Here is a 24,556-nt window from a genome sequence, read left to right on the forward strand (position 1 = left end):
TGTATCTATGAAACATCCTTCTTCCATCTAGATATAGAGATCTCTATAGATTCAGAAAACTAAGATCCTGGCATCCGGTCCCATCACTTCATGGCAAATAAATGGGGAAACAGTGGAAACAGTGGCTGACTTTATTTCTTGGGCTCCAAAACACTGCAGATTATGACTGCAGCCATGAAATTAAAAGATGCTTACTCCTTGGAAGGAAAAGTTATGACCAAACTAGACAGCATATTAAAAAGCAGAGACATTACTTTGACAACAAAGGTCCATCTAGTCAAGGCTATGGTTTTTCCAGTAGTCACGTATGGATGTGAGAGTTGGACTATAAGCTGAGCACAGAAGAATTGATGCTTTTGAACTGTGGTGTTGGATAAGACTCGATTCCCTTGGATTGCAAGGAGATCCAACCAGTCCATCCTAAAAGAGATCAGTCCTGGGTGTTCATTGGAAGGACTGATGTTGAAGCTGAAACTCCAATACTTTGGCCACCTGATGCGAAGAGCTGACTCATTCTGGGAAAGATTGAGGGCAGAAGGAGAAGGGGATGACAAGAGGATGGGATGGCTGGAGATGGCATCACTGACTCAATGGACATGAGTTTGGGTAAACTCCAGGAGTTGGTGATGTACAGAGAGGCCCAGCGTGCTGCAGTTCACAGGGTCACAAAGAGTCATTCACTACTGAGCGACTGAACTGAAACTGAAATAGATATCTATATCCATGACTCACCCTTCTTAAAAATTTGTGCAAATCTACTCTAAAATAGCTTCATGGTTGGTTTTAAAAGGTTTGTGTCCCCAAAACAGCTACAAGTGACATTCCTACAAGATGTCATCCGATGACTGAGCAGCAGGCCCCTGGTTCACACCGCAGTTTGAGAACAGAATATACTATGGGCTTGACCTCTCCACCCAACTTACATCATCTGTGTTACAAAACATAAAAGATAAATATTGGATCATGTGATTTGTTCCGGGTAGGTGTGTATGGACATGAAGGACAGAGCGGTTGAAACTTAATGTGAACAGAAATTTTTATTTTTAAATCATAATCCAATTCTAATCTTTTCCATTGATCAAATCTGAAAAAACTTAACATTTTAGCTGTATTACATTTATAAAAACATTCTTCCACATTACATTAGCACATTCCTCATGCTTTTATCCAGTGTTCAGAAATTTAATGAATCAAATCATGTTAATGTGTCACTTTTAATTACCTTCTTCAAATACGTATAGTCTAAAGTCTAAATTAAAAAACATTGATCTTCAGTAATCTCCAAAGGCTCTGCCAAATTATTCTAAGGTTAGTATAAGCTGATATTTTCCATCATACAAGTTCACGGTAGGCAAACACGTTCACCCTTTTCTACTGAGCCAAGCTGGGCAAAGTTCTTCCTTAGAATTCTTCTTCTGCCTGTTTGCTGCGGGAGTGCTTGAGCTGCTGGAGCCGCTCGATGGTTTCCGAGATGGTGCGCTCTCCGTGCACCTTATTGTCTCTGGTACGGATATTGACGGTGCCGCTGGTTTTCTCTTTTTCACCAACAACTAAACCAAAACCCACAAAACTTTTGTTAGGTGAAAAGACTCCTACTGCATATTCAAACAGAAATCCACCCTGTAGCTTCTGATTCATTAAAATGTACAGGTGACCAAATCTACTCATGAAAAAACCAAACCCAACCCACCATTCTGCAATGACTAGAACTGCTGTGCTTATTACCAAGTCACTTAATCCAGCCAACTTATTAAAAAGTCACCAGACGAAAAGCAGGAGGTGAAGGGGAGAAGATTTTTAGACAAACCTTTCAAGATTACTTGAATCTTTCAAGTTTCCAAACCCAAATGTTCCCTTGTTATATCAACAGAACAAACATACAGTTTGAGATCAGGAATGGAAAGACTACTGACGATCATAATTCCCTTAAGCCTACATCTCCAGGTTTAAAGTTTTCCTAAGTTTTGACAGGCTGTCTTTGGCAAGTCTCCTTTCTTACCTAGGATGAAGTTATATTGTGCCAACTGTGCATTTCTGATCTTCTTGTTTAATGTACAGCCTGGATCCAGATCAATGTCCACCATGAATTTAGCATTGTGGAATTGTTGCCGTACCTATTTAAACATAGAGAATTCTTCAGCTCTCAAGGAGAATTATATTTTGATCTTAAATAATTTTATTTAACAATTTGAACAATTACACAAACATTAAAAAGGAATGTTAATAAATATACTGAAGTATATATTATCGTGATGTGGAACTACAAAACGATATATTGTTTGAGAGATAAACTATGAATTAAATAAACCACGTTAAATTTTCCATCTATCTGACAACCAATTACCATTCAATAAGACAGAATGATCTGAATGGGCCATTTTTATCTCACTAATAGGTTGTTATGCTTTAGTGATCATTAACCAATGAACCTCCTGGGATTTTGAAGTATACAAATTTCAGAAAGGTTCTTAGTTAGTTTATTACAGTGCCAGGATAAGACTACACTCTCAACTGTAACCTATTTTAAAGTATAAAGCACCAGTGCTTTTTTTCTTAACACGAGCCCTGTGCACATGTTAGTTGAGTTATTCTGCCACTGGGTAAGAAGCCTGGTAACTGCAGGCTATTTAACATCTCTGGTCTCTAGTCATTAAGGATTAATAGCAGTGTCCTCCCCCCACAACTCAGTATAATCAAAAATCCACCCCCTACATAATTTTACATGCCACTCCATCCCCACATGGAGAAAGTTAGTGTTATAGTTGAAAAGTGAGTTAACTAAAACTGACCTTTTTTCTACTGTGAAAATACATGCATATACAATAAAGTAAAATCCATTAACCGTGGAAAGCATAACTGATTAAAACGACTGTGTGAGGTGATAGGAATACAGTATATCTTGAATAGTCTGCGTATCAGTTGGTTTTTTTAAATGTTCCTTTATTAAAAGGCAGTTGAGACTCGAGTGCAATTTATTCTGATCCAGACACAGGCTGGGTTTTTTTTTCGGCTGCACACTGTGGTCTGTGATCCTAGCACCCCAACCAGGGACTGAACCCGTGCTCCCTTCAGTGGAAGCATGGAGGCTTAACCACTGGACTGCCAGGGAAATCCAACATGGTGGTTTTGATGTTACAATGTTATTCATTCATATATAGATTTTTTGTCTAGCCAATTTATTACTTTCAGCTTGCAATTATGAAACAATGCTTTTTATTAATAATTCAACTTTTCATAATTTGAGATTCCTTAGCATGGAATTGTTGCTGTATAACAGAATAGACTGTTCTACTCTTTAAGGTGTGAGGTATGAATGGATATTCATACATCTGTTAGTAAGGTGGCTTTTTGGTAGGAGAGCAAAGATTGCTGTCATACCATCAATTTGAAAAAAAGTTTCAAATTAAAGAAATGTGCTTTAGAAACAAACCAAAATTACTCTGAGTCAAAGAACAGTTTACACTACATTATGCATTTGAATTTATATGTCACACTACTTGCTAATATTAAAAACTAAAACATCAAGTGTGTATAAAACTTTCCAAATTAAGTCTACTCACCACAGAACCACATAAAAAAACATTAAAGAGGTAATATTATCTACTTAGGCTTACCAAGGACTGAAATGTAAACACTTCTCTATATCACAGCAGTTTGACTTACAAAGCATAGATATAATTTATGAGATCTGAAAAGCTGAACAACAGCTATTAAATTTAAAGACAGTCATACTTAAGGATTACCTTTTGGGCATATTCATCACATGTTGGTCCCACTGGAACTACCATTACCTGACGAGGGGACAGCCAGAAGGGCCTTTAGAAGAAAAAAAAAATATGTAATGTGAATTTGGGAACTTTCTTCAACAAGGATAGCACACTTCTTAGTCTACTATTCAGTACCTTTTCCTGAAACATGCAAGGACCACTTCCAAAAACCTGGCTTTTTTTCAATGTCCAATAAGGACTGAAGGATGATTCAGGAGCAGAAAAAAGGGAAAATCTGTAATTAAGACTTGTCTTGCTAAGCAGAGAGAGCAAAGCAACTAGAGAGCTGGGACCACGCCCCATAATTCAACACAGCAGCTAACAGAAAATACCATGCACCTACGGCTAGAGGGCTTAACACACCGACAAACAAGAGCACTTAATGATTCAAGTTATTTTACCCCAAAGGTTATTTTATTCAAGTGTTACTGTATTATTCATTCTTCATGTAGGGACAGAGACTGTGCCTTCAGTTTATTCAAGATCCATTTTGCAGGACTCAACAAATAGAAACAGTTAGTAAGTGGTGATGGTACTTGGTAAAAGTGAGTGTGTTTTCCCTGCTTATAAAAAGGTAAGCCCATCTGCAGTTCTCCTTTCAGGGATTTCAGGCACCCAATCCCCACCGCTGCAGACTCAAGCCAGTGCTGCTCCTGGTCCCGCCTCCATTTTCAAGTTATTTTGCTACAATTAAGGGTGTAATTGCTACAGTTAGGCTAGAGTAAGCCCCAAATTGCTTCCCTCTTGGCTCAGCTGGTAAAGAATCCACCTGTAATGTGGGAAGATTCGATCCCTGGGTTGGGAAGATCCTGGAGAAGGGAAAGGCTAGCACTCCAGTATTCTGGCCTGGAGAATTCCATGGATTGTATAGTCCATGGGGTCACAAAGAGTCAGACGCAACTGAGCGACTTTCATTTCAAGCACCAAATTAGGCTGAATTTGGTGAGTACCAAATTCCACCCCAATTGTGGGCTGTTCCCCACCTACTACAGGTTTGGTAAAGCATCAGCTGAGGACCTCCCTATTCTCGAGATTGTGCAGAGAATACTGCCCATGTTGGTTTTGATTTTGTGAAATATAACTGAAAAGAAATTAGCTTATTTCATTTATACATATGACATCCCTAACTTAAAATGTCTGAACTAATCAAATTACAAAGAAAACTGAAGTGACTGCAATGTAATGACACAGGCTGTACAAAATGGGTGTTTCATAACCATTTCCTGTTTTCAACTGCCTTCCCAAAATGGGGCCCAGACAAAGGTGCTGAGAAAATAAAATGCAAGTAACGTGCTTATTATCTTGCTAGCAGAAACAAACGTTTCTAGAAATGAGACACAAAAATGTTAATTGGTTTGGACTCTGTACTTTCAATCCAAAAAAAAAAAAAAAAACAAACCCCAAAAACTTGGCTTCTAAAGGGTCCAAAATGCTTATTTATTATGATCAGCAACACTGAACAAGGTACTGCTGAAAGCCTACTTTTGTTTACTCAAACAAAAAACAAAGTTTTATAAGTTCCCAAAGTTACTTAGAAAGCAATCAAAACAATAATCTTCTTACTGATGAATAACTCATTAGAAAGCATTTATATAACATTCGAACCAATCAACTGCTAAAAATAATTGCAAACATTCTTCTAGTTAAAAACCTTGGGTTTAGACTGTGATTCCTTACTTTTTAGTAAACACTTGTCATTAATTAGAAGTCACCAACTAGAATCATTCTCCCTTTCCATCATAGAACTAAACTGGACAGCAGACATTTCTGACAGTTAATTTACATCATCTGGACAAAAACACACGGAAATAATGATGCACATTACCATTTGCCCCCGTAGTTTTCAGTGAGGATAGCAATCATTCTTTCCACTGACCCCAAGATGGCTCTATGGATAATGACTGGCTTTTTCTTATCATCACCATCATGGCTAGAAAGAAAAAAAATTGTTTTCCTGTATTTTGTATATATGTTCCTTTATGTCCTTATGGAAGAATATTCAGAGCAGACACTTAGAAACTCACCTTACAAAAGTAAGATTAAATCTAATGGGCAACTGAAAATCCAACTGTATTGTTGCACACTGGTGGTACCGCCCAATAGCGTCTTTAATCTGGATGTCAATCTAAGATGCAAAGATTGGGTTCTATTAGGGGTGAATTTTTAAAAACCTTAAAGTAATCTCTTCTTCATCGGAACAGAAAAGACATATTATTCTCAATTAGACTTTGGTACTGACCTTTGGGCCATAGAAAGCTCCATCTCCGGGATTTAATTCCCACTTTTCACCAAAGTCATTCAGACTGTTTTCAAGTTGCTAAGGATAAAACAAAATGATTTAAATTTTTGTTCAAATGCAACTTCTTCCATCCTAATTTGAGACTAAAAATATTCTAACTACTTTATGGGTTACTATTCTTTGCTTTACAATTTTGTCCACCTAGACATACTCATACACAAACCCCTTTAAAGATTACAGCTTGATGACTGAAAAAACACACTCAACCATGTCTAAAATACAAAATCACAGAGGAAAAAACTGGCTTACACAAGCCTAGAAACCATTTCCAATTTTCTTTCTCTTTTATCCATTTAAAGAAGCTTGGCTTTCTCACATTATGGCGCATGCCAATTTCACTCAAGTAATATTGAAGCACACTGAACCACCACTTACTTTCTCAGCTTGATTCCATACTTCAATATCTCCAAGGAATTTTTCTGGGCGAGTAGACAGGTTCAGTTTAAAAGAAAATCCAAATATGCTATATACTGTACGCAGAAAATCCAAACAACCTTTTATTTCATCCTCAATCTTTAAAAAAAAGAAGGGGGGAACAGTGGTAATTTAATTTTCCTCAATCTTCTTGACATGTCTTTCAAAGTGTTTCACCCCAGAATCTCATACCTGCTCCATGGCACAGAATATATGAGCATCATCTTGCTGGAACCTTCGGACCCGAGTAAGTCCTGTGAGTGCTCCTGACAGCTCATTCCTATGAAGCACCCCAAAATCAGCAACTCGCAGAGGCAACTCTCGCCAGGATCTTGGCCGATGATCAAACATGAGGCTAAAGAAGAGGGCAAAGAAAAATCCACTGACATTTAATTTCACAAGAACACAACTGCTTCTCTGATACTGCTAAGAAAGGCTGCCAAATACTGGATCTAGCTGTTCACACATTAAAAGTCTGGGCTTTTCTAAGCACTAGCATGAATAAAGCAGCAAATAAATTATAATACAACCATCCATGACCAAGCTAGAATAAAAAATGTATTTCCATTAAGTCTGAAGTCTTATCCTTGTGCTCTTTGAGGATGGCCTTTAAGGCTCATATTGTAAAGAAAATCTTAGCTATAGAAACAGTGGAAATGAAAGTCTGTACTTAAGCTGTTGTGCTATGCAAGTCACTTCAATCATGTCCAACTCTTTGCTACCCTATGGACGGTAGCCCACCAGCCTCTTCTGTCTGTGGAACAGGCAAGAATCCTGGAGTGGGTTGCCATTCTCTTCTCCAGGAGATCTTCCTAATCTGGGGGTTGAACCTGTGTCTCTTAGGTCTACCTGCACTGGCAGGTGGGAGATTTTCCACTAGCGTCTCTTGGACTTTCTTACTGCTCCCCAAAGTGCTTTAGTTCCCGGTTAGTCTGAAAGTGCTTCAGAAACTTTGAAGAACCTGGGAAGACTAAGAATAAACTTGAACTTGGCTCCCTGACTTACAAGCCAGGGCCCCCGTGGAGACTCCTCCGTTTCACGCCCTCTGCCCTCGAGGCCTGGTTGCTGGGACCGGTGCCAGGAGCTATGACTTGGCCACCTGCAGCCAGCCACAGCTCTCCCTGGTCTGCCCTATGCTGCTCCTCACCCAGCTTCCAAGGATACAAAGTGAACTGCCTCAAGGCAAGGAGGATTTTCCAAGGATGTCAATTCATCAGCAGGAGGTTCTGATGCATGTATCTTAAAAAAATAAATAAATAAAAGTCTCCCCTGTTCTGTATCCTGTCCACTGATGCTGCCCCAATGCCACTCTTGAATGTCTACAGATCTGAGGATCTAGCTGGGCACAGAAGACGTTACACCACTGCACTTACGATGCAATTAAATACTCTTCTGATTACATCATTGTTTTCTTTTTAAATACTTTCAAAGGAGGAAGAACAATCTAGGACTGATTGCTGAAAATCTATGAGAGAAACTCAAAACTGCTGAATACCAGTGTCCCGGGCAGTTCATGGGTTTCAGAGCAAACAGCTCCTTTTCCACTTCAAAGGAGAACATGTTCTCGCTGTAGTGCTCCCAGTGGCCCGAGGTCACCCAGAGCCGGCTATTATAGATGTTCGGGGTGACCACCTCCTGGAATCCTCGTTTCCTGTATTCACTCTGTTAGGAAACAGACACAATGCATGTAGGGAATACATGCTTACACATCAGGTGCAAGGAACAATTTCACGAGCCATTGTCTACCATCTAGTAAAGTTCCAGATGCACATCTTAAAATCGCAAAGCTCTGCTGGGAGGGATTCACCCAAGAGGAAGCCCCTGACATGTACAAGAGGAGGGTACTCCAGCACAACTGGTCACACGGGAGAAAGGGAAATGACGTCAGTGCGCCCAGTAAGCACAGGGCACACTGTGGAAGTTAGACGATGGATTAATACTGAACAGGTGAAAATGAACTGGATGTGTACTTATCTGAAGTGAAAATCACAGGGCAGACTAATACACATCAAGGCTTCATGCATGTAACTTTGAAGCACACAAACACATAATTTAGATACGTATTTATACGGCAGATGTAAAAATAACATGCACAAAAAGGATCCATCCATGCTAACTTTAAAATAATACATAGTTTCTTCTAGGAAAGGAAGGAAGTAGATCAGAAAGGACTCTTAAAAGACAGTTCCTCCCCCCTTACTATGTATATATTACTCTGTTGTTTAGTTGCTAAGTAGTATGTGACTCTTTAACCCCACTGACTATAGCCCGCCAGGCTGCTCTGTCCACGGGATTTCCTAGGCCAGAATACTGGAGTAGGTTGCCCTTTCCTTCTCCAGAGGATCTTCCTGACCCAGGAATCAAACCCATGTCTTCTGCATTGGCAGGAGGATTCTTCACCACTGAGCCACCAGGGAAGCCCATGTATTACTCTACCTCAATAAAAAACCTGAAGCAAATATAGCCCTATTTGGATATGTTTTAATTAGGAGATGAGTACAGAGATACTGGTGGTGTTATTCTCTATAAATATACGGTTGTCACAGTTTACAAAGAAAAAAGTAATGTAAAGATTAACTTGTTTTTCAAAGAAAATACAAATGAATGGTCAGAAAGCCACAGATCTCCCACATAAGGGGTTACGGGCCCCATTACAAGCTCACCAGCTTATCTCATGTATATATACCCAACTATATGGACTAGATCACATATTAGGAGGAAAGAATTTTTTATACATTTTATGAGACCTAATACATACATTTTCATTTATTCTTTAAAATGTTTCTTCTCAAACACAAGGTTATCTTTCCCTCTGGCATACCTTATCTAATAAAATCAACTTATGTCTTAAATCTATAGAAGAAAAGAATGAATACAGCTTACCCTGATGAATTCAATAAGTGTGTTATAAATGTAGGCTCCCTTGGGCAGGAAAAAGCAACTCCCAGGGCTGAGTTCATGGAAGAAGTAGAGTTCTTGGTCCTGGGTATACAAAAGCAAAAGGAAGTTTATACATATATCATGCCCGGCACAGAGTGAACACACTTGTAGAAATGAATATTTTTTTTTACCAAACTTAACTTCCAGTTTAGAAAACATTCAGGGGTAGAGGAATAAAGAAAAGGACACCACAGAATCCACTGGCAATGCTCTGTGTCATCTTGGGCAACAAGCAGATAAACGTTTCTGGGACTTAAGTTTCCATGTCTTTCAAGTAAGTCAGCGAGAACAGGGAATTTCAAAAGCATCTCCCAGCTCTACAAAATGCTGTTATACTTCTTTTACAGAAAAATGTAGGCCATTAACATGTGGTCTCAATAAAAAGAGTAGTTAAAATCAATTTCTGCACAGTACTGAACACACTCTAGAAAGATAATGTGGACAATGAATAAGTAATTTACAGCTTTTCCAGGACAGTACAGTAAGTCCTTGAAAGCTACAGCACCTCTTCAGAATTAAATTCCCATTACCTGATACAATTATATTTCAAATGACAATCTGGTCTACACACATTGTTCTTTTTAAACATACCCTTCCAATTTTCCTATGATCTCGGTTTTTAGCCTCCTCTTGGAACTTCTCCCATTCTTTCAACATCTTAGGATCTGGAAAGGAAATGCCGTAAATTCTCTGTAGAGTTTCCATATCTGACTTGCCTTCCCAGTAGGTGGAGGAATTCTGAAAAAAGGGAATAACCATGAGACAATGTTCAAATTCTTAATATCTCATTTAAGAGTTACATGTTATTTCTCACAGTTACATTATGGGTCAAATTCGTATTTAGCCCTTATTTCAAGAAAAATGGCACAAAAAGCCAACATGTAGTATATAAGCATCTCCCAGTTGCTGAGGTCTGTCTAGAGTGGTTGTACTCATTCCACAGAACGAAGCTAGTTGCCTAGTCCTCTCAAAATTGCCCCGTTCTCAATACCCACTGACATCACAACCCCACAAACAAAACTGACTTTAGAGGCACCTTTCTTTCACAAGAAGATTGGGCAAAAATGGAAAATCAACCAACCAACCAACAACAACAAAAGTCTTACTGGCATGATTAGTTTGGTTAAAAAAGAACTTGGGTAATTACCACCTTAGACATAACAGAAGGCAAAAGCACGCACCCTCCAGTGAGTCGGTCTCAAAGCCTGACTGTGTGATTTTGTAAGTCCACCCAAAATCCACCACCATATGCTCTGGTGATGGGTGGTGAGTCTCTCAGTCACTGCTTGAGAGCATTTCAATTAAAAAAAAAAAAGAAAAAGGCTAGTGACACACAGTGCCCACAGTCAGCAGACAGCCCAAGGAAAAAATCCACCCTTACATATGCAAGAGAAACATGGCTGAAAAGAGAAGGGAATGCAAGTTTAAATAAACATACATCTTTAGTGGACAAGTATGTCTATACAGAGCCCCCAAAGTTATACTGCTTACTTTGTGTATTTTCAAAGTCTTGATTTTGCCAGTGTGTCTGACATGAGGACCCCGGCAGAGATCTATCAAGGGGCCACATCTGAAGATTAAAAAAAAAAGGAATTTTAACAAAGACTTACATTGACATATACAATAGTAGTATTTAACGACACTTGATATTCTCACCTATAGACTGTGGTAGTTGGAGTATTCACTTTTTCATTCAAAATCCTGCATTTGAACTTGTTGTACTGAAAATAGAAAAAATTATTTTAAAAAATAACCACTCTTTAATTTTTACTTTTAAATACTATAGCTAAAATACAATTTGAAGTATGTCTAAGCATTCTATGACTATAAATGTCATACATGTTTTAAAAACATTTGTTAAATTTTTCTAAAGAACAGGATAGTCATAGACTTAGTACACTAAGCCCAATGTACCTTAAGTAACGTTAATGAGTGAAACAGAAGTGGAGGCCATGTTACAGTTCAGTTTACCTTAAACATTTCCAGTAAAGTTTCCTTCTTAACTTCTAATCTTTCGAAAGCTTGCTTTTCTTTAATGATTTTCTTACATAAAGTCTCCAAAGAAGAGAAATCATTGCTGGACACACCCCTGAAGAATAAAATAGAATTAATCTCTTTCTATCCCATTCTACTCACACCACAGCTTGGGGGAACATGTCTTCAGAATACTTCAAAGGTTTTAATATAGAAGATTAGACCCCGACATCATATATTAAGAATTTTAGACCCTTGCATCATATATTAAGAATTTTTAAACTAGACATTTTTTTTATAAACTATTTCTATATTTTCAGTGACTTTGAGCTTGCTCTTCATGAAGGCCATTCCCACACATTCCACTAGGAAAGGAGAGGTTCAACCTTCATTTCATTTCCTGACATATGGTTTAGGTCTATGATCTAAATCACCTTCATTGATCTAGAACAGAGCTCTCAAGAAAGTCTTTACTACTTCATGAGTTACTACAACACTTCAAGTTTTCTCAGCAGGAATACTGGGTAACTGTGAAGCAATAAGCTTTATATCATTTCTCCTTTATTGACAAATCTTTAAAAATAAAGTATGAACCCAGAGTAATTCAGATTTTTTCTTTATCCAGTTACACAACTTACCCTTCTTCGAGGTACATGTCGTAATAGAATCCGTTTTCTATTGGTGGTCCATAACACAGACAGCCGCCATAGACTCTTTCCATGGCTTCACCCATTATGTGAGCACTTGAGTGCCAATACACCTGAAAATCCAAAGAAAAGTACGGTGGTCTGAGTCTGGGAGTACAAGCTGTAAATTAATTGCTTGTTTTGAAAGATATATAAAGTTTAGTATAGAGTAAATTTAAGACAAGAAGATCTAAATTTATAAATCTACAGATTGCAATGTGATTCTATTCAGAGCCAAAAGGATTTAAAAGGATTCTAATGACTAAATTGTATTTGTATCTTAGAAATTATCTGTTCAAACTAATTAAAATACAAATTAGCATCATTAATTAAATGGGATGGATTTTGTTCCCTGAAAACAACAGGTACCCACCACATGCCTGTCTTATTAACTGCAGTGGCCCAGGGTCTTTTGAGTCAACCCCACGGGCTATGCTCTGGCTTTTACTTGGCTATGGAACATCATTTACGAGTTATACCTACTTTTTTTCTTATTGTGTTTAGTTGCTCAGTCGTGTCCAACTCTTTGTGACCCCATGGACTATAGCTCACCAGGCTCCTCTGTCCATGGGGATTACCCAGGCAAGAATACCAGAGTGGGTTGCCATGCCCTCCTCTCTAGATGTTCCTGACCCAGGGATCCAACCCAGGTCTCCCACACTCCAGGTGGATTTTTTACCATCTGAGCTACCACGGAAGCTCCTTTTTCTTATTGGCCTCAAACAACACACAACTAGAGCCTATAATACAATTTAAAACCAAGAACAAACATATGGACCTTGAAATCAAAATAAAAAGTAATAAGTAAATTTAAATTATCATAAAAAACTTAAGGACTCCAGAGTACATTTGGAAACCGTCAATGCATCTAAGCAAATCACCGTCACTAAAACAAAATATTTTATTTTTTCTTATACGGTATTCCACCCTGGAGAAATAAGGGGGAAACTCTGCTGTCAAATGCAGACTGATTTTTATAGTGCTTTCAGCATTTTAAAGTAAGAAAGATATGAAAATCAATTGTCCAAAAGGAACAGAAATTTGAATCATTTCAAATTTAATAAATAGATACATCTTGATTAAGTGTTGACAAATAGTGTAGTTAACAATTTTTACTTGCTTAATCAATTTCTAATAAAATTCCGAGCACTTTTCCCTCAGTGAAGTATCTTGAGTAAGAATAAATTTGTATTAAGTGCACTTCTGCACGTCTTAATTTTATAAAACAAGCACTTTTACTCTGCTTCCTACATGAAAGACAAAATCAAGACTTCAAATATGACAATGAGACATCAACCAACTTTAGCCACTTGCTGGCTTAAATAATAAGCTGGAAAAGACTGTGAATCTGAATAAAAACTTACTGCTTGAGCTTCCTCATCCTCAAACTTGAGCAGCTCCAAGGTGCAATCTTCCTCCAGAGGACGGTCTAGGTCCCAGACGGCTTTATTCACCTTAGCAATGACAGTGTTGTCGGCCAGGCCTTGACTGAAAATATATACACACATGTATAAAAACATAAGATTCTATAAAAAAGAATCTTCTGCAGCACAACAGTTGATGTGAGAACTGAAATAAGAAAACATTATATACAGGCATATCTCGTCTTTTATTACACCCTGTAGATATATATACACACACACACATATATATATTTGTGTGTGTGTGTGTGTGTGGTAACCCTGCATCAAGCCTGTCGGCACCATTTTCAGAACAGCATTTGCTTACTTTGTGCCTCTGTGTCACATTTTCTTAATTCTCACAATATTTCAAACTTTTTCATTATTACGATACTTGTTGCTATGGTGATCTATGATCTTTGGTGTTAGTATCAAGATTTGCTGCAGGTTCAGATGATGGTTGGCATTTTTTAGTAATATAGTATTTTTAAATTAGGGCATATACTGTTTTTTCAGACCAAACTATTGGACACTTAATACATTACAGTATAATGCAAACAACCTGTATATGTACTGTGAAACCAAAAAATTCACGTAACTTGCTTTCCTGTGATGGTCTGGAACTGAACCTGTATTGTCTTTGAGATTTGACTGTGTATTATTATGGTGATGTACATTTAACTTTGTGAAATAAAATTAAAAAGCAACAAAATTCAAGATAGTCCCTAAGAATATAACTAGAAGATTCTGAAAATTCCAAACACTATTATTTGACATCTAATGCTTCTTGTTTAAGCAAACATGGCAACTGTAATAAACAATAACTTCCAGTAGTTTACATTTTAATTTCTTCAAAATTAGTTTTCCATAAAACCAGGCTATTTAGACTCCAAAGGGAAAAAAAAAGGTGGGGGGAGATAGGCTGGTTCTAAATAACTTCTCTGCTTTTCTTCTGCTTGAAATCTGTAACAGATCTTTCCTTTGAGAGGCGACACTAATCTCAGAATTCTGCAAATGCCTAAGATGATATTATTTACAACATACATGTGAAATAAAATGCTATCTAATAAAACATTTTATAATACGGATAAAAACGTCACCTAAATACACAGTACGAAGTACAAGTTATGAGGTGTCAGACCACACCAGGTACAGAAGTCACAGGAGTTCTGAGGAAGTAAAAGCAGCACAGATCAGAGGGGCCTGGACAGGCTTTCAACATAAGTAACTCGACAGTCCAGTGGTTAAGAATCCGCCTTCCTTCCAAAGAAAGGGACCCGCATTTGATCCCTGGTCAGGGAATGAAGGTCCCACCTGTTCCGGGCAACTAAGCCCTCACACCACAACTGCTGAGCCTGCATGCTCTAGAGCTGGGGTACCACAAATAGAGAGAAGCCCACACATCGCAATGAAGAGCCCACGCTCCATACCGAAAGATCCACATGCTGGAACGAAGATCCATCATGCCAGAACAAAGACCCGATGCAGCCAAAAACAAACAAATATTAAAAAAAAATAAAGTACCCAGGGGCTGAAGGATCAGAAGATTTGGACAAGAAGCAAAGGAGAGGAGTTGGCACTCCAAGTGTGAGAACAGGCATGGATGCAAGCAGAGATATGTTAAGAAAGGTACAGGAAGCTGTGTGGCTCAAGCAGGATTGAGTATGGTTAGTCAGATTACAGATGCAAACGTGCAGCTGGAGAAACAACAGTCTATAATACTCTAACCTGACAAAAGCAGGCAACACCCTACACCATGAAGCCCTCACACTGAGTCTTAAGTCTACCACCAGCAGGCTTGGGCTAGCTGAACTTGCTGTGGGAGCTGGTTCACTCCTTGTTCTGTTTGAGGGTTTACAGCCTGTTTATATATCCTTCCCCGCTGAAGCATCAGAACTGAAGAACAAATGAAAACACATTCCTATCCCATCTTCAGTGTTCCCACTGAATTTCCCATGTATTGTATCCAATGTTTCCTTTCTTCCTGAGATCAAAAGGATCGAATAAAAAAAAAAATGTGTACATTCACAAAAGATACATGGAATTGTCAGAGGGAAGCATATTTTATCATACTTGTGTAAAACAGTTGTCAAAAGATTCAAGTACTGATGAAAGGTGATTAATATTCTCTGTATTCTTTGGGAAGAAAATAAGTTTCATCTTAGGATCTAAAAGGTACTCTGAGATGCTAACAATTTTGAAAATGTAGATTACACATGAATAATACTGGATCATTTCAATTTTTCAAAGAAGGGGTAAAATAATCTACAAAGTAAGATTTGGAAAAAACTTCAAAGAAAAACATTCTGAAGCAAACGGAGCAGCCCCCCTCCCTTTTTTCCTTTCATATATTTACTACAAATCACCTGAACCTTTAAATAGCCTGTTATTCATGCTATACATTTTCACAGAACAAGAGGTTATTCTGGACTTTTGTAAAAATGTCATAAACACTCTCACTTTCATATCACTAACTTAATTCTAGGCCTAGAGTTCACAAGTGTCTTACATGATTCAACTTAAAATTTTGATGTTTCTCCCAAAATATTTTCCGACTAGTTAGCCGCAATGGAAGCATTAATTCAAAAAAAAAAAAAAAAACGGAAAATTATTTTCCAATTGGCCCCTTGATAAAGTACAACATAATCTGAAGAATGTTGTAGTATGTAGAGAACGAGTTCCTGGACTGACAGGAGCCTGGATTTTAACACGGACACAGCTACAATCTCATTGCACAAGAATGGAGAAATCTCTTAAACAACCAACGTGTAAAATTCTCTCTCAAATGAAAGGCTGAACTGATACTTAAAAAAGTCTGTCCATATATCCAGTTATATATGACCTCACATGGAAACTTGCTTAATATTCTTACCACCTTTGGAGTAAAGTAGAAGTACTTTAAGTAGAAATACTTGTCGAATTAATAGCCTTCCCTTTGTAAGAAGGCCAGGGCATACTGAACACATGGCTCATGGGCCTACCTGCTCCTACTCGCACCAGCTGCATAGTGGGCTTGCCAAGAACCAGCTGTGTGTGACGGCTCCCAGATTTGTTTGTGCACTTGTTATTGTATCTCTTAGGTTCAACAATATGATAGTGATGATAATCATTTCTGACAATTCATATGATGATTTCAGTGGTTTCAGCTCAATATGTAAACATTATAAGTAAACAGAAACAGGTAAATAATACAACAAGGGAACTACAGTTTCTGTGAAAACCAAGTTGAATGTTTGAGAAGGCTTGATACAGGCAAGTCACTTAAAAAAAATTGTCAAGTCAGGGGTGGATGAAACAACTACACACAAATCTGGAAGGACTTTGCACTCATATGGCTTCTCAAGTGTGTTAAAATAATGTAAAAGTTTAATTAGCACTCCACCCACCCCCAACCTTGGCTTTATAGTCGTGTTAGTCATTTTTTTATGACCGTAGTTTGCCAATACCTGGTAGAAAATCTATGTATTGATTTACGCCTTTCCAACTTTATCGTTTTTTGATAAACTTACCAGCTATTCATCCCTATCATATCACATTAAGAAAGCATTTCCTTTATTACAAAGTATGCATATAATTCTCACTTACCTGAAATAACTTTAACCCAGCCCAACAGAAGTTTGAACATTAGATTTACAAAAATAATACACTTTTTCTTGTGTCATGTTAGTTTTTTAACTTTCCCATTTGAGATGAGCTGCTTTCAATTTTAATTTTAAAACTGAGAATTTTAGTCAAAATAGATGAAGCAGTCTCTACTTGCTTATGTGACATTTTATGATCAAAGTAGAAGAAATATATGAGGATATGCAATCCACTCCAGTATTCTTGCCTGGAGAATCCCATGGACAGAGGAGCCTGGTGGGCTACAGTCCATAGGGTCGCACAGAATCGGACACTACTGAAGCGACTTAGCATGCATGCATGAAGAAGAAATATACAATCTTTTGGAAAATAAGACCAAAGTCTTCAAGATATTCACTTTGAATTTTGACCACAAAGCTCTAAACTGTTTTTATTTTTTAAAAAACCCGAATAAAGTAAATTAAACAATAAAAGCATTGAACAGGAACATAACTGTTATGAGGATAAAACCTGGCAAGATAAAAAAAAAAAGAAGTTTAGTTACAAACAACAAATGGTCAAGACAGATATAGCTCATACCTAATTCCACAAGCAATTTGATATGGTGTAGTTTTCCAGGATTCTGCATCTACCTGTTTACCATCAGGCAGGGTGACTTTAATGGGCTTACTATCTTTTTCTGCCTTTTCTGCCAGAATGGAATCATGTTCTGCTTTTAGCTTATTGTACATCTCAAGACGGGTGTTAATATATTCGGGCCAAGGATTCAACTGCAAGATAACAAATAAATAGTCAGTAAATACTCGCAGTCCTTTTCATATAGAAAAGCAAAAGAAATAATAATAAAAAGATTTATCTTATGTGAAGTAGTACTTCATTTTTTCCCCCCTTACAAAATTTCCTTCTCATTTGAATCATATTTTTTTCTTGGCTTTTAATTTTTTTTTTTTTTAATGGAAGAGTCTTGATCTCTTTATAACTCCCTCCTACCACAGTCCTTCCCTTTCTTTAGTCATTCAGGTGCTCTTCGGGGGCTTTTCATTAAATCATCACAGGGGTCCATAATCCTTGATAGGAAAGCACCAATAAATTAACTGAAAACTCAGAGCCCATCATTCTATTAATACAATCCTGCTCACATTACCTGGTCCCACCTACTCAGAAGCATCAGTACGGTCCTACCCACCCACATAACCCTCTCCATCTTACTGCCGTTTATCTCCACATCCATTCGGCACTTCCTGATCAGAAGCACTTAGTGTTAAACTTAACTTATTCACCACTCATGGAGCAGATACTCTCTGTACCTGGCCCTACAGAGGACAATAAGATCTACCCGCTGCCCTCAGAAGGGAAACCAGACAAGTACATAAATGATGGGAGTATGGAGGAGGAGGAAAGGTCTTGGATACCTCATTGTACACTTTTTTTCCAGACAGATCACTTAACATACATATTCAATCACATCACACACACAATTCTTGATTCAGAAAAGTCCTCTAATTATATCCCTTCTTTCCTATTTCCAGGCTAATTCTCAAACTTTAACAGAACAGTATGTACTACTCATATTGAATGTATAAAAAAGAAATTAGGGAACATAATGCATTTTCTTACAAATTCTGAAATTCAGTCAACAATTCCCCCCACACTTACAGTGGGATACAATGGACAAAACATAACAGAAATGGTTATGCAGGGCTCTAAGCAACACTTAATGGTGCTTGATCACCTACAAACTTACCTTTCAGTAAGTGGAAGTGCTCTAAGTTTATCAATTATAAAAAAGAGCTCTTAAATCACTTTACTGTGCTATAGGATACTTCTTAAGAGCCTATTCCTTTGTTCTTCTGTCTTTTGGTCGTTTTCTAAAGAGTCTCTAATAAAACAGTTGCAATGACAAAAGCAAAAAATGAAGCCTAGTTCACAGCAGTTCAACTTCAAAAACAAAGTAGGAAGACAAGTCTCACCGCCTCCTACGGCACCCAGGAACGAGGTGGATTCTGGGATGACTCCTGAGGTGCCAGTTCCTTCCAGCATCTGCCTGGTGAACTGAAAGCATTTTTGCTACACGTGTGAGGCCTCAAGGAGATTTGCCCTGCTTAAAACCAGTCCCTGGTGGCAGGTCCAGGTGGAAACAGTGTGAATGGGGTGAAGGAATGGGGCTTTCTTTGGTTTCCCTTGTACTCAGTATAAGCTCAAACACCAAAGTCTCTCAATGTCTCATTGAATGAAATGGTCAGAGGGCTAGCACCCAATCTGGCAACTGAGTAATTATCACAGTCCTCTTTTTGGCAACGTTTGTTCTCTGTTTTTCATATCTAATCCCACAGATTATCTTACAATCATACTTCAGCTATTTTTCTTTTTCAATAACAAGTAACCGCCAGTCTTTCTTTCCCTCTTAAGACTTTCCTGGCTCTTCTCCCTGATTTTTTCATCTTGTGCCATCTTAAAATTCCATGAAAACCATAAGACTCTCACATAGGACAAGTCTAAGACAGCTCCCTGCCCTGTCAATCTCTGATGAGACAGCCCTGAAAACATTTACCTCTGCTCGACCTCCATCCCCCGATCCTTCTTTATTCTTCTTCTTGCTTCCTTCCTTTTGTTTCTCTTCACCAGCACCTACCTAAAGAAGCAAAAAAGATATGAAGGGTCTTTATTTTCATCTAATTTGACACCGATCCAAGCTGCCCCTAGGAAAGTTTTGAGGATGTTATTTTAGCATCTGTTTTTTAAAAAAGTGGAAATCTGATTTTGAAAGAGGAAATTTCACCACTGTCAAAGATAAGTTCAGTTCAGTTCAGTTCAGTCGCTCAGTCGTGTCCGACTCTGCAACCCCATGAATCGCAGCACACCAGGCCTCCCTGTCTATCACCACCTCCCTGAGTTCACTCAAACTCATGTCCATTGAGACGGTGATACCATCCAGCCATCTCATCCTCTGTCATCCCCTTCTCCTCCTGCCCCCAATCCCTCCCAGCATCAGAGTCTTTTCCAACAAGTCAACTCTTGGCATGAGGTGGCCAAAGTACTGGAGTTTCAGCTTTAGCATCAGTCCTTCCAATGAACACCCAGGACTGATCTCCTTTAGGATGGACTGGCTGGACCTCCTTGCAGTCCAAGGGACTCTCAAGAGTCTTCTCCAACACCACAATTCAAAAGCATCAATTCTTCAGCACTCAGCTTTCTTCACAGTCCAACTCTCACATCTATACATGACTACTGGAAAAACCATAGCCTTGACTAGACGGACCTTTGTTGGCAAAGCAATGTCTTTGCTGTTTAATATGCTATCTAGGTTGGTCATAACTTTCCTTCCAAGGAGTAAGCGTCTTTTAATTTCATGGCTGCAGTCACCATCTGCAGTGATTTTGGAGCCCAGAAAAATAAAGTCTGACACTGTTTCCACTGTTTCCCCATCTATTTCCCATGAAGTGATGGGACCAGATGCCATGATCTTCGTTTTCTGAATGTTGAGCTTTAAGCCAACTTTTCCACTCTCCATTTTCACTTTCATCAAGAGGCTTTTTAGTTCCTCTTCACCCTTTCTGCCATAAGGGTGGTGTCATCTGTGGACTTCTTAGAATTCAGTTCAATGCCAGGAAGTCACAGAAAGTTTTAAAGCAGTAAGTCTTGTGCAAGACACCAACAGCAAGAACTAGTCTTAACCAGTGGTTCTCATCCAGAAGCAGTGACCCATTCAGTGAACATTTGGCGATGTCTGGAAACCTTTTAGCTTGTCACAACTGGGGAGTACAATTGGCATAGACTGGGTAGAGGCCAGGGATAGTGCTAAGCATCCAACAAGGCACAGGACAGCTTCCCACAACAAAGAATTATCCAGTTTGTAGTGTCAAGAGCATTGAGGTTGAGAAATCCCAAACCACATTAAGGGATACTACAGGGAACGGCTACCCACTCTAGTGTTCTTGCCTGAAGAGTCCCATGAACAGAGGAGCCTGGTGGGCTATACAGTCCATGTGATTGCAAAGAGTTGGGCACGACTAGCAACTAACAGTCGGACACGACTGAGCAACTTCACTTTCATGCATTGGAGAAGGAAATGGCAACCCACTCCAGTGTTCTTGCCTGGAGAATCCCTGGGACGGGGGAGCCTGGTAGGCTGCTGGCTATGGGGTCGCACAGAATCGAACACAACTGAACCCACTTAGCAGCAGCAGCAGCGACTAACAGTACTACACTACTACAAAGAGTATCGTCTCAGAAATAAACGACTTACCTCCCTGTCACTGCTCAGACAGAAACATCTTAAAGCAAACACCGCATAAAAGTTTTACCATCTACAGAGATCCTCCACAATCACCTCGGATTCTCACAGAAACACTGTGAGATGGCTATCATTATTCCATTTTATACATGATTAAATTAGAAAAAATTAGATAATTTTTCTATGTTCAGAAAATCTTTAAGTGGTAGGAAGAAAAGACACCCACCCAGAAGCTGACAGTGGTCAACTCTAAGGGAGGAAGTGATCTTCAGCAGTGAAAGAGCAGAACTGGGGATGGGGGCGGGGTGGGGGGGGCACAACACTTTAGTTTTGTAAATGTTTTTGACCTTTGAACTTTTTAAAAACAGTTCAAGATATATTCCTACACCATAAAATGCACCCACAAAAAAAAAAAATGCATAATTCAATGGTTTTTCAGTGTATTTACAGTTGCCCAACTATCACCACAATCAATTTCAGAGTTAGTCCCCAAAGAAAATCCTGTTACTACTATTAGTCAGTTTATTACCCTCGTCCCCCATCTCCCCAGCACTTGGCAACAACTAATATTTCTGTTTCTATAGCCGTGCCTATTCTGGCCATTGCATACAAATGGAATCATACGATAAAGTTATTTGTGACTGGCTTCTTTAAGCCAGTATACGATTTCAAGATCATCCACACTACATGTATCAGTACTGCACTCCTTTTTCTGTCAAATAACATTTCATTATTTACCCATTTATCACTTGTGGACATTTTGATTGTTCTTTTCAATTTCATAAAACTTATGACTTGCATCACTTAAAACACAAAACAAATTGTAAAAATATTACTCCCAATTTCTTTCTGAGCTAACACTTCCCCTACTCTGGGATTCAGGACTTAATGAACTTTAAAGGTTCATCTACAGCCGACAGCTGACCAATGAATACACCTTAAGTCCATTCTAGTCAAGTAAAGTACTGACAGGATTCTAAGATTAATATTATATTAATCTTATATTAATTAATATTATATTAATTATAACATGGTAGTGAATATTACATAATATATATTATATATAATAATATATACTACATATAATATATAATATACTGACTCTTTGTGACCCCGTGGACTGTAGTCCACCAGGCTCCTCCGTCCATGGGATTCTCCAAACAAGAATACTGGAGTGGGTTGCCATTTCCTTCTCCAGGGGATCTTCCCCACCCAGGGATCGAACCCGGGTCTCCTGCATTGCAGGCAGATGCTTTACCCTCTGAGCCACCAGGGAAGCCCAATATATAATAATAGGATATAACAGTGAACATCAATATTATTAATAACTAGCCAAGTATTCAGGTAAAAAGATGGATACAAAATTAACTGCAGGTCTATCTATGAAAATTGAAAATGGAAAGAGAAGGAAACAATTCTGTTTTTCGGATTAAATGTTTTTGGTCATATGGATTCTGCTAAATGAAACCAGTAACGATAAAGGAGAGAACTAACATCAAGGTTTTTTCTGTGTTCTAAAACACCTCTCCATTTGACGAATGAGGCTAGTGGCTAAAAAGAGTAAGTAACTTTCCATTTGCATACAGCTAGTAAACAGGGTCGGAGAAGGCAATGGCACCCCACTCCAGTACTTTTGCCTGGAAAATCCCATGGGTGGAGGAGCCTGGTGGGCTGCAGTCCATGGGGTCGCTAGAGTCGGACACTACTGAGCAACTTCACTTTCACTTTTCACTTTCCTGCATTGGAGAAGGAAATGGCAACCCACTCCAGTGTTCTTGCCTGGAGAATCCCAGGGACGGGGGAGCCTGGTAGGCTGCTGGCTATGGGGTCGCACAGAGTCGGACACGACTGAAGCGACTTAGCAGCAGCAGCAGCAGCAGTAGTAAACAGGGTTTCCCTTGTGGCCCAGACGGTAAAGAAACCGTCCGCAATGTGGAAGCCTTGGGTTCGATCTCTGGGTGGGGAAGATCCCCTAGAGGAGGGCAAGGCAACCCATTCCAGTATTCTTGCCTGGAGAAATCCATGGACAGAGGAGCCTGGTGGGCTACAGTCCATAGGGTCGCAAAGAGTCGGACACGACTGAGCGACTAAGCACAGCACAGTGAACAGCAGAGCCGCGATACTAAAATGGGTCTCTCTGGAACCCTGAGGTCCACTTCACCTTTCCAGTAACAATTGGAAACGTGACGGGGCAGCCGTTCTTTATTTCCAACGAAAACAGAACAAAGATGGGCAAGTGTATATACTATATATTTACGTAAAAGCGATCTGAACTTTCAACCCAAAAGTTGGTCCACAGAACAGGATTGGGAAGATGTTCCCAAGCATAGTATGCCACTAAAGCGAAAAGTTCAGGCGTAAAATGATGAACGTTTGTCAATGTGATAAGGCAAGCCTCTAGCATCGGGCAGGGGATTGTGTAACTTCTCTAGAGTTTGTCAGATGGGGTGGTCTCCACCGTTTATTATACACTTGGGCAGATATTGGTGACTTGGTTTTCCCTTTCTTAAACTGGGTCTTTTACCCATACGTGATTTTACAATTAAATGAGGCTCCGCAACATTCTTCCCGACTACAGTGAGCCAAAGACGCTAGTCTAGAAGCCCAAAGCTCTAGATTCTAATTCTGTCTCGGCTTCTAATTAGTTGTGTGGCTCTGAGCAAGACACTCAGCGTCCTCATCTACAAAAAGAGGATGGACTCAGAGATGGTCTGCAAGGCCCCGACCTGCTTTATGAATCTGCGATTCCTCTCCAAAGGGGACCCTGACTCGTCCGGGAGTTCCATCTCGCCCCCAGCCCCAGGGTTCCTCCACCCCTCCCTCTCCCCATGTTGGGCAACACGGGTACAAGAGCGCCAGCGTTGCCTCCGGGCTCCACTGAGCCCACTCACCGGCTTCTCCTCGTCTCCCATTTTCGCTGAAGGGCTACTGGCCTGCTCCTCGGACATCCGCAAACCACCAAGAGAAAACTAAAGTCCAGATCGATGGCCAGGAGGAAAGGACAGCAGTCGCCAAAAAGTGGGCAGTGGCGACTGGGAGCACTGCGCTTGCGCCACGTGGTCCACAGCTGATGCAATCTGAAAGCGCCCAAACTCCGCCTCCTAACCTGATGGGAGAGCAGGCAGCTAATCGACAACGCGGAATAGCGGGCCCTGCTTTCTCTAAACCAATGGAAAAGCGTCTTTGGCGATAGCCCTTCTCGGAAATCAGGAAGCGGCGGGGCGGGGAGGAAACTACAGAACCTGCACTCACTCCTGGCG

At 39.4% G+C, this 24,556-nt stretch overlaps 1 protein-coding gene across 2 annotated transcripts; it reads right to left on the reverse strand.

The window, feature by feature from the left end:
- Nucleotides 1–1,011: 1,011 nt before the first annotated feature.
- TARS (threonyl-tRNA synthetase) lies at nt 1,012–24,556 on the reverse strand. Of its 2 annotated transcripts, XM_010853832.1 has the most exons (20): nt 24,188–24,556; nt 19,614–19,694; nt 17,642–17,832; nt 15,035–15,127; nt 13,445–13,568; nt 12,033–12,154; nt 11,392–11,509; nt 11,077–11,141; nt 10,912–10,990; nt 10,012–10,158; nt 9,364–9,462; nt 7,976–8,142; nt 6,673–6,835; nt 6,442–6,579; nt 6,007–6,084; nt 5,792–5,892; nt 5,593–5,697; nt 3,744–3,816; nt 2,000–2,114; nt 1,012–1,550 (listed from the first exon to the last, which is right to left on the reverse strand). In XM_010853832.1, the coding sequence occupies exons 1-20, from the start codon at nt 24,242–24,244 to the stop codon at nt 1,402–1,404; spliced, it is 2,265 nt and encodes a 754-aa protein (XP_010852134.1). In that variant the 5' UTR covers nt 24,245–24,556; the 3' UTR covers nt 1,012–1,401. The 2 variants fall into 2 exon arrangements, with proteins under 2 accessions (XP_010852134.1, XP_010852133.1); XM_010853831.1 differs by lacking the exon at nt 15,035–15,127 and having other exon boundaries at nt 24,188–24,552.

Source organism: Bison bison, unplaced genomic scaffold (assembly GCF_000754665.1).
Source record: "Bison bison bison isolate TAMUID 2011002044 unplaced genomic scaffold, Bison_UMD1.0 scf7180017864331, whole genome shotgun sequence".
NCBI lineage: Eukaryota > Metazoa > Chordata > Mammalia > Artiodactyla > Bovidae > Bison > Bison bison.

Excerpts from the sequence above, each read along its gene's own strand:
- TARS (XM_010853832.1), bottom strand. The coding sequence starts at position 24,244 with ATGTCCGAGGAGCAGGCCAGTAGCCCTTCAGCGAAAATGGGAGACGAG. Across the intron at positions 6,580-6,672 it reads TATTCTGTGCCATGGAGCAG|ATTGAGGATGAAATAAAAGG; the intron begins GTATGAGATTCT and ends TTTTTTTTAAAG. Across the intron at positions 5,698-5,791 it reads TTTAATCTTACTTTTGTAAG|CCATGATGGTGATGATAAGA; the intron begins GTGAGTTTCTAA and ends TTTTCTTTCTAG.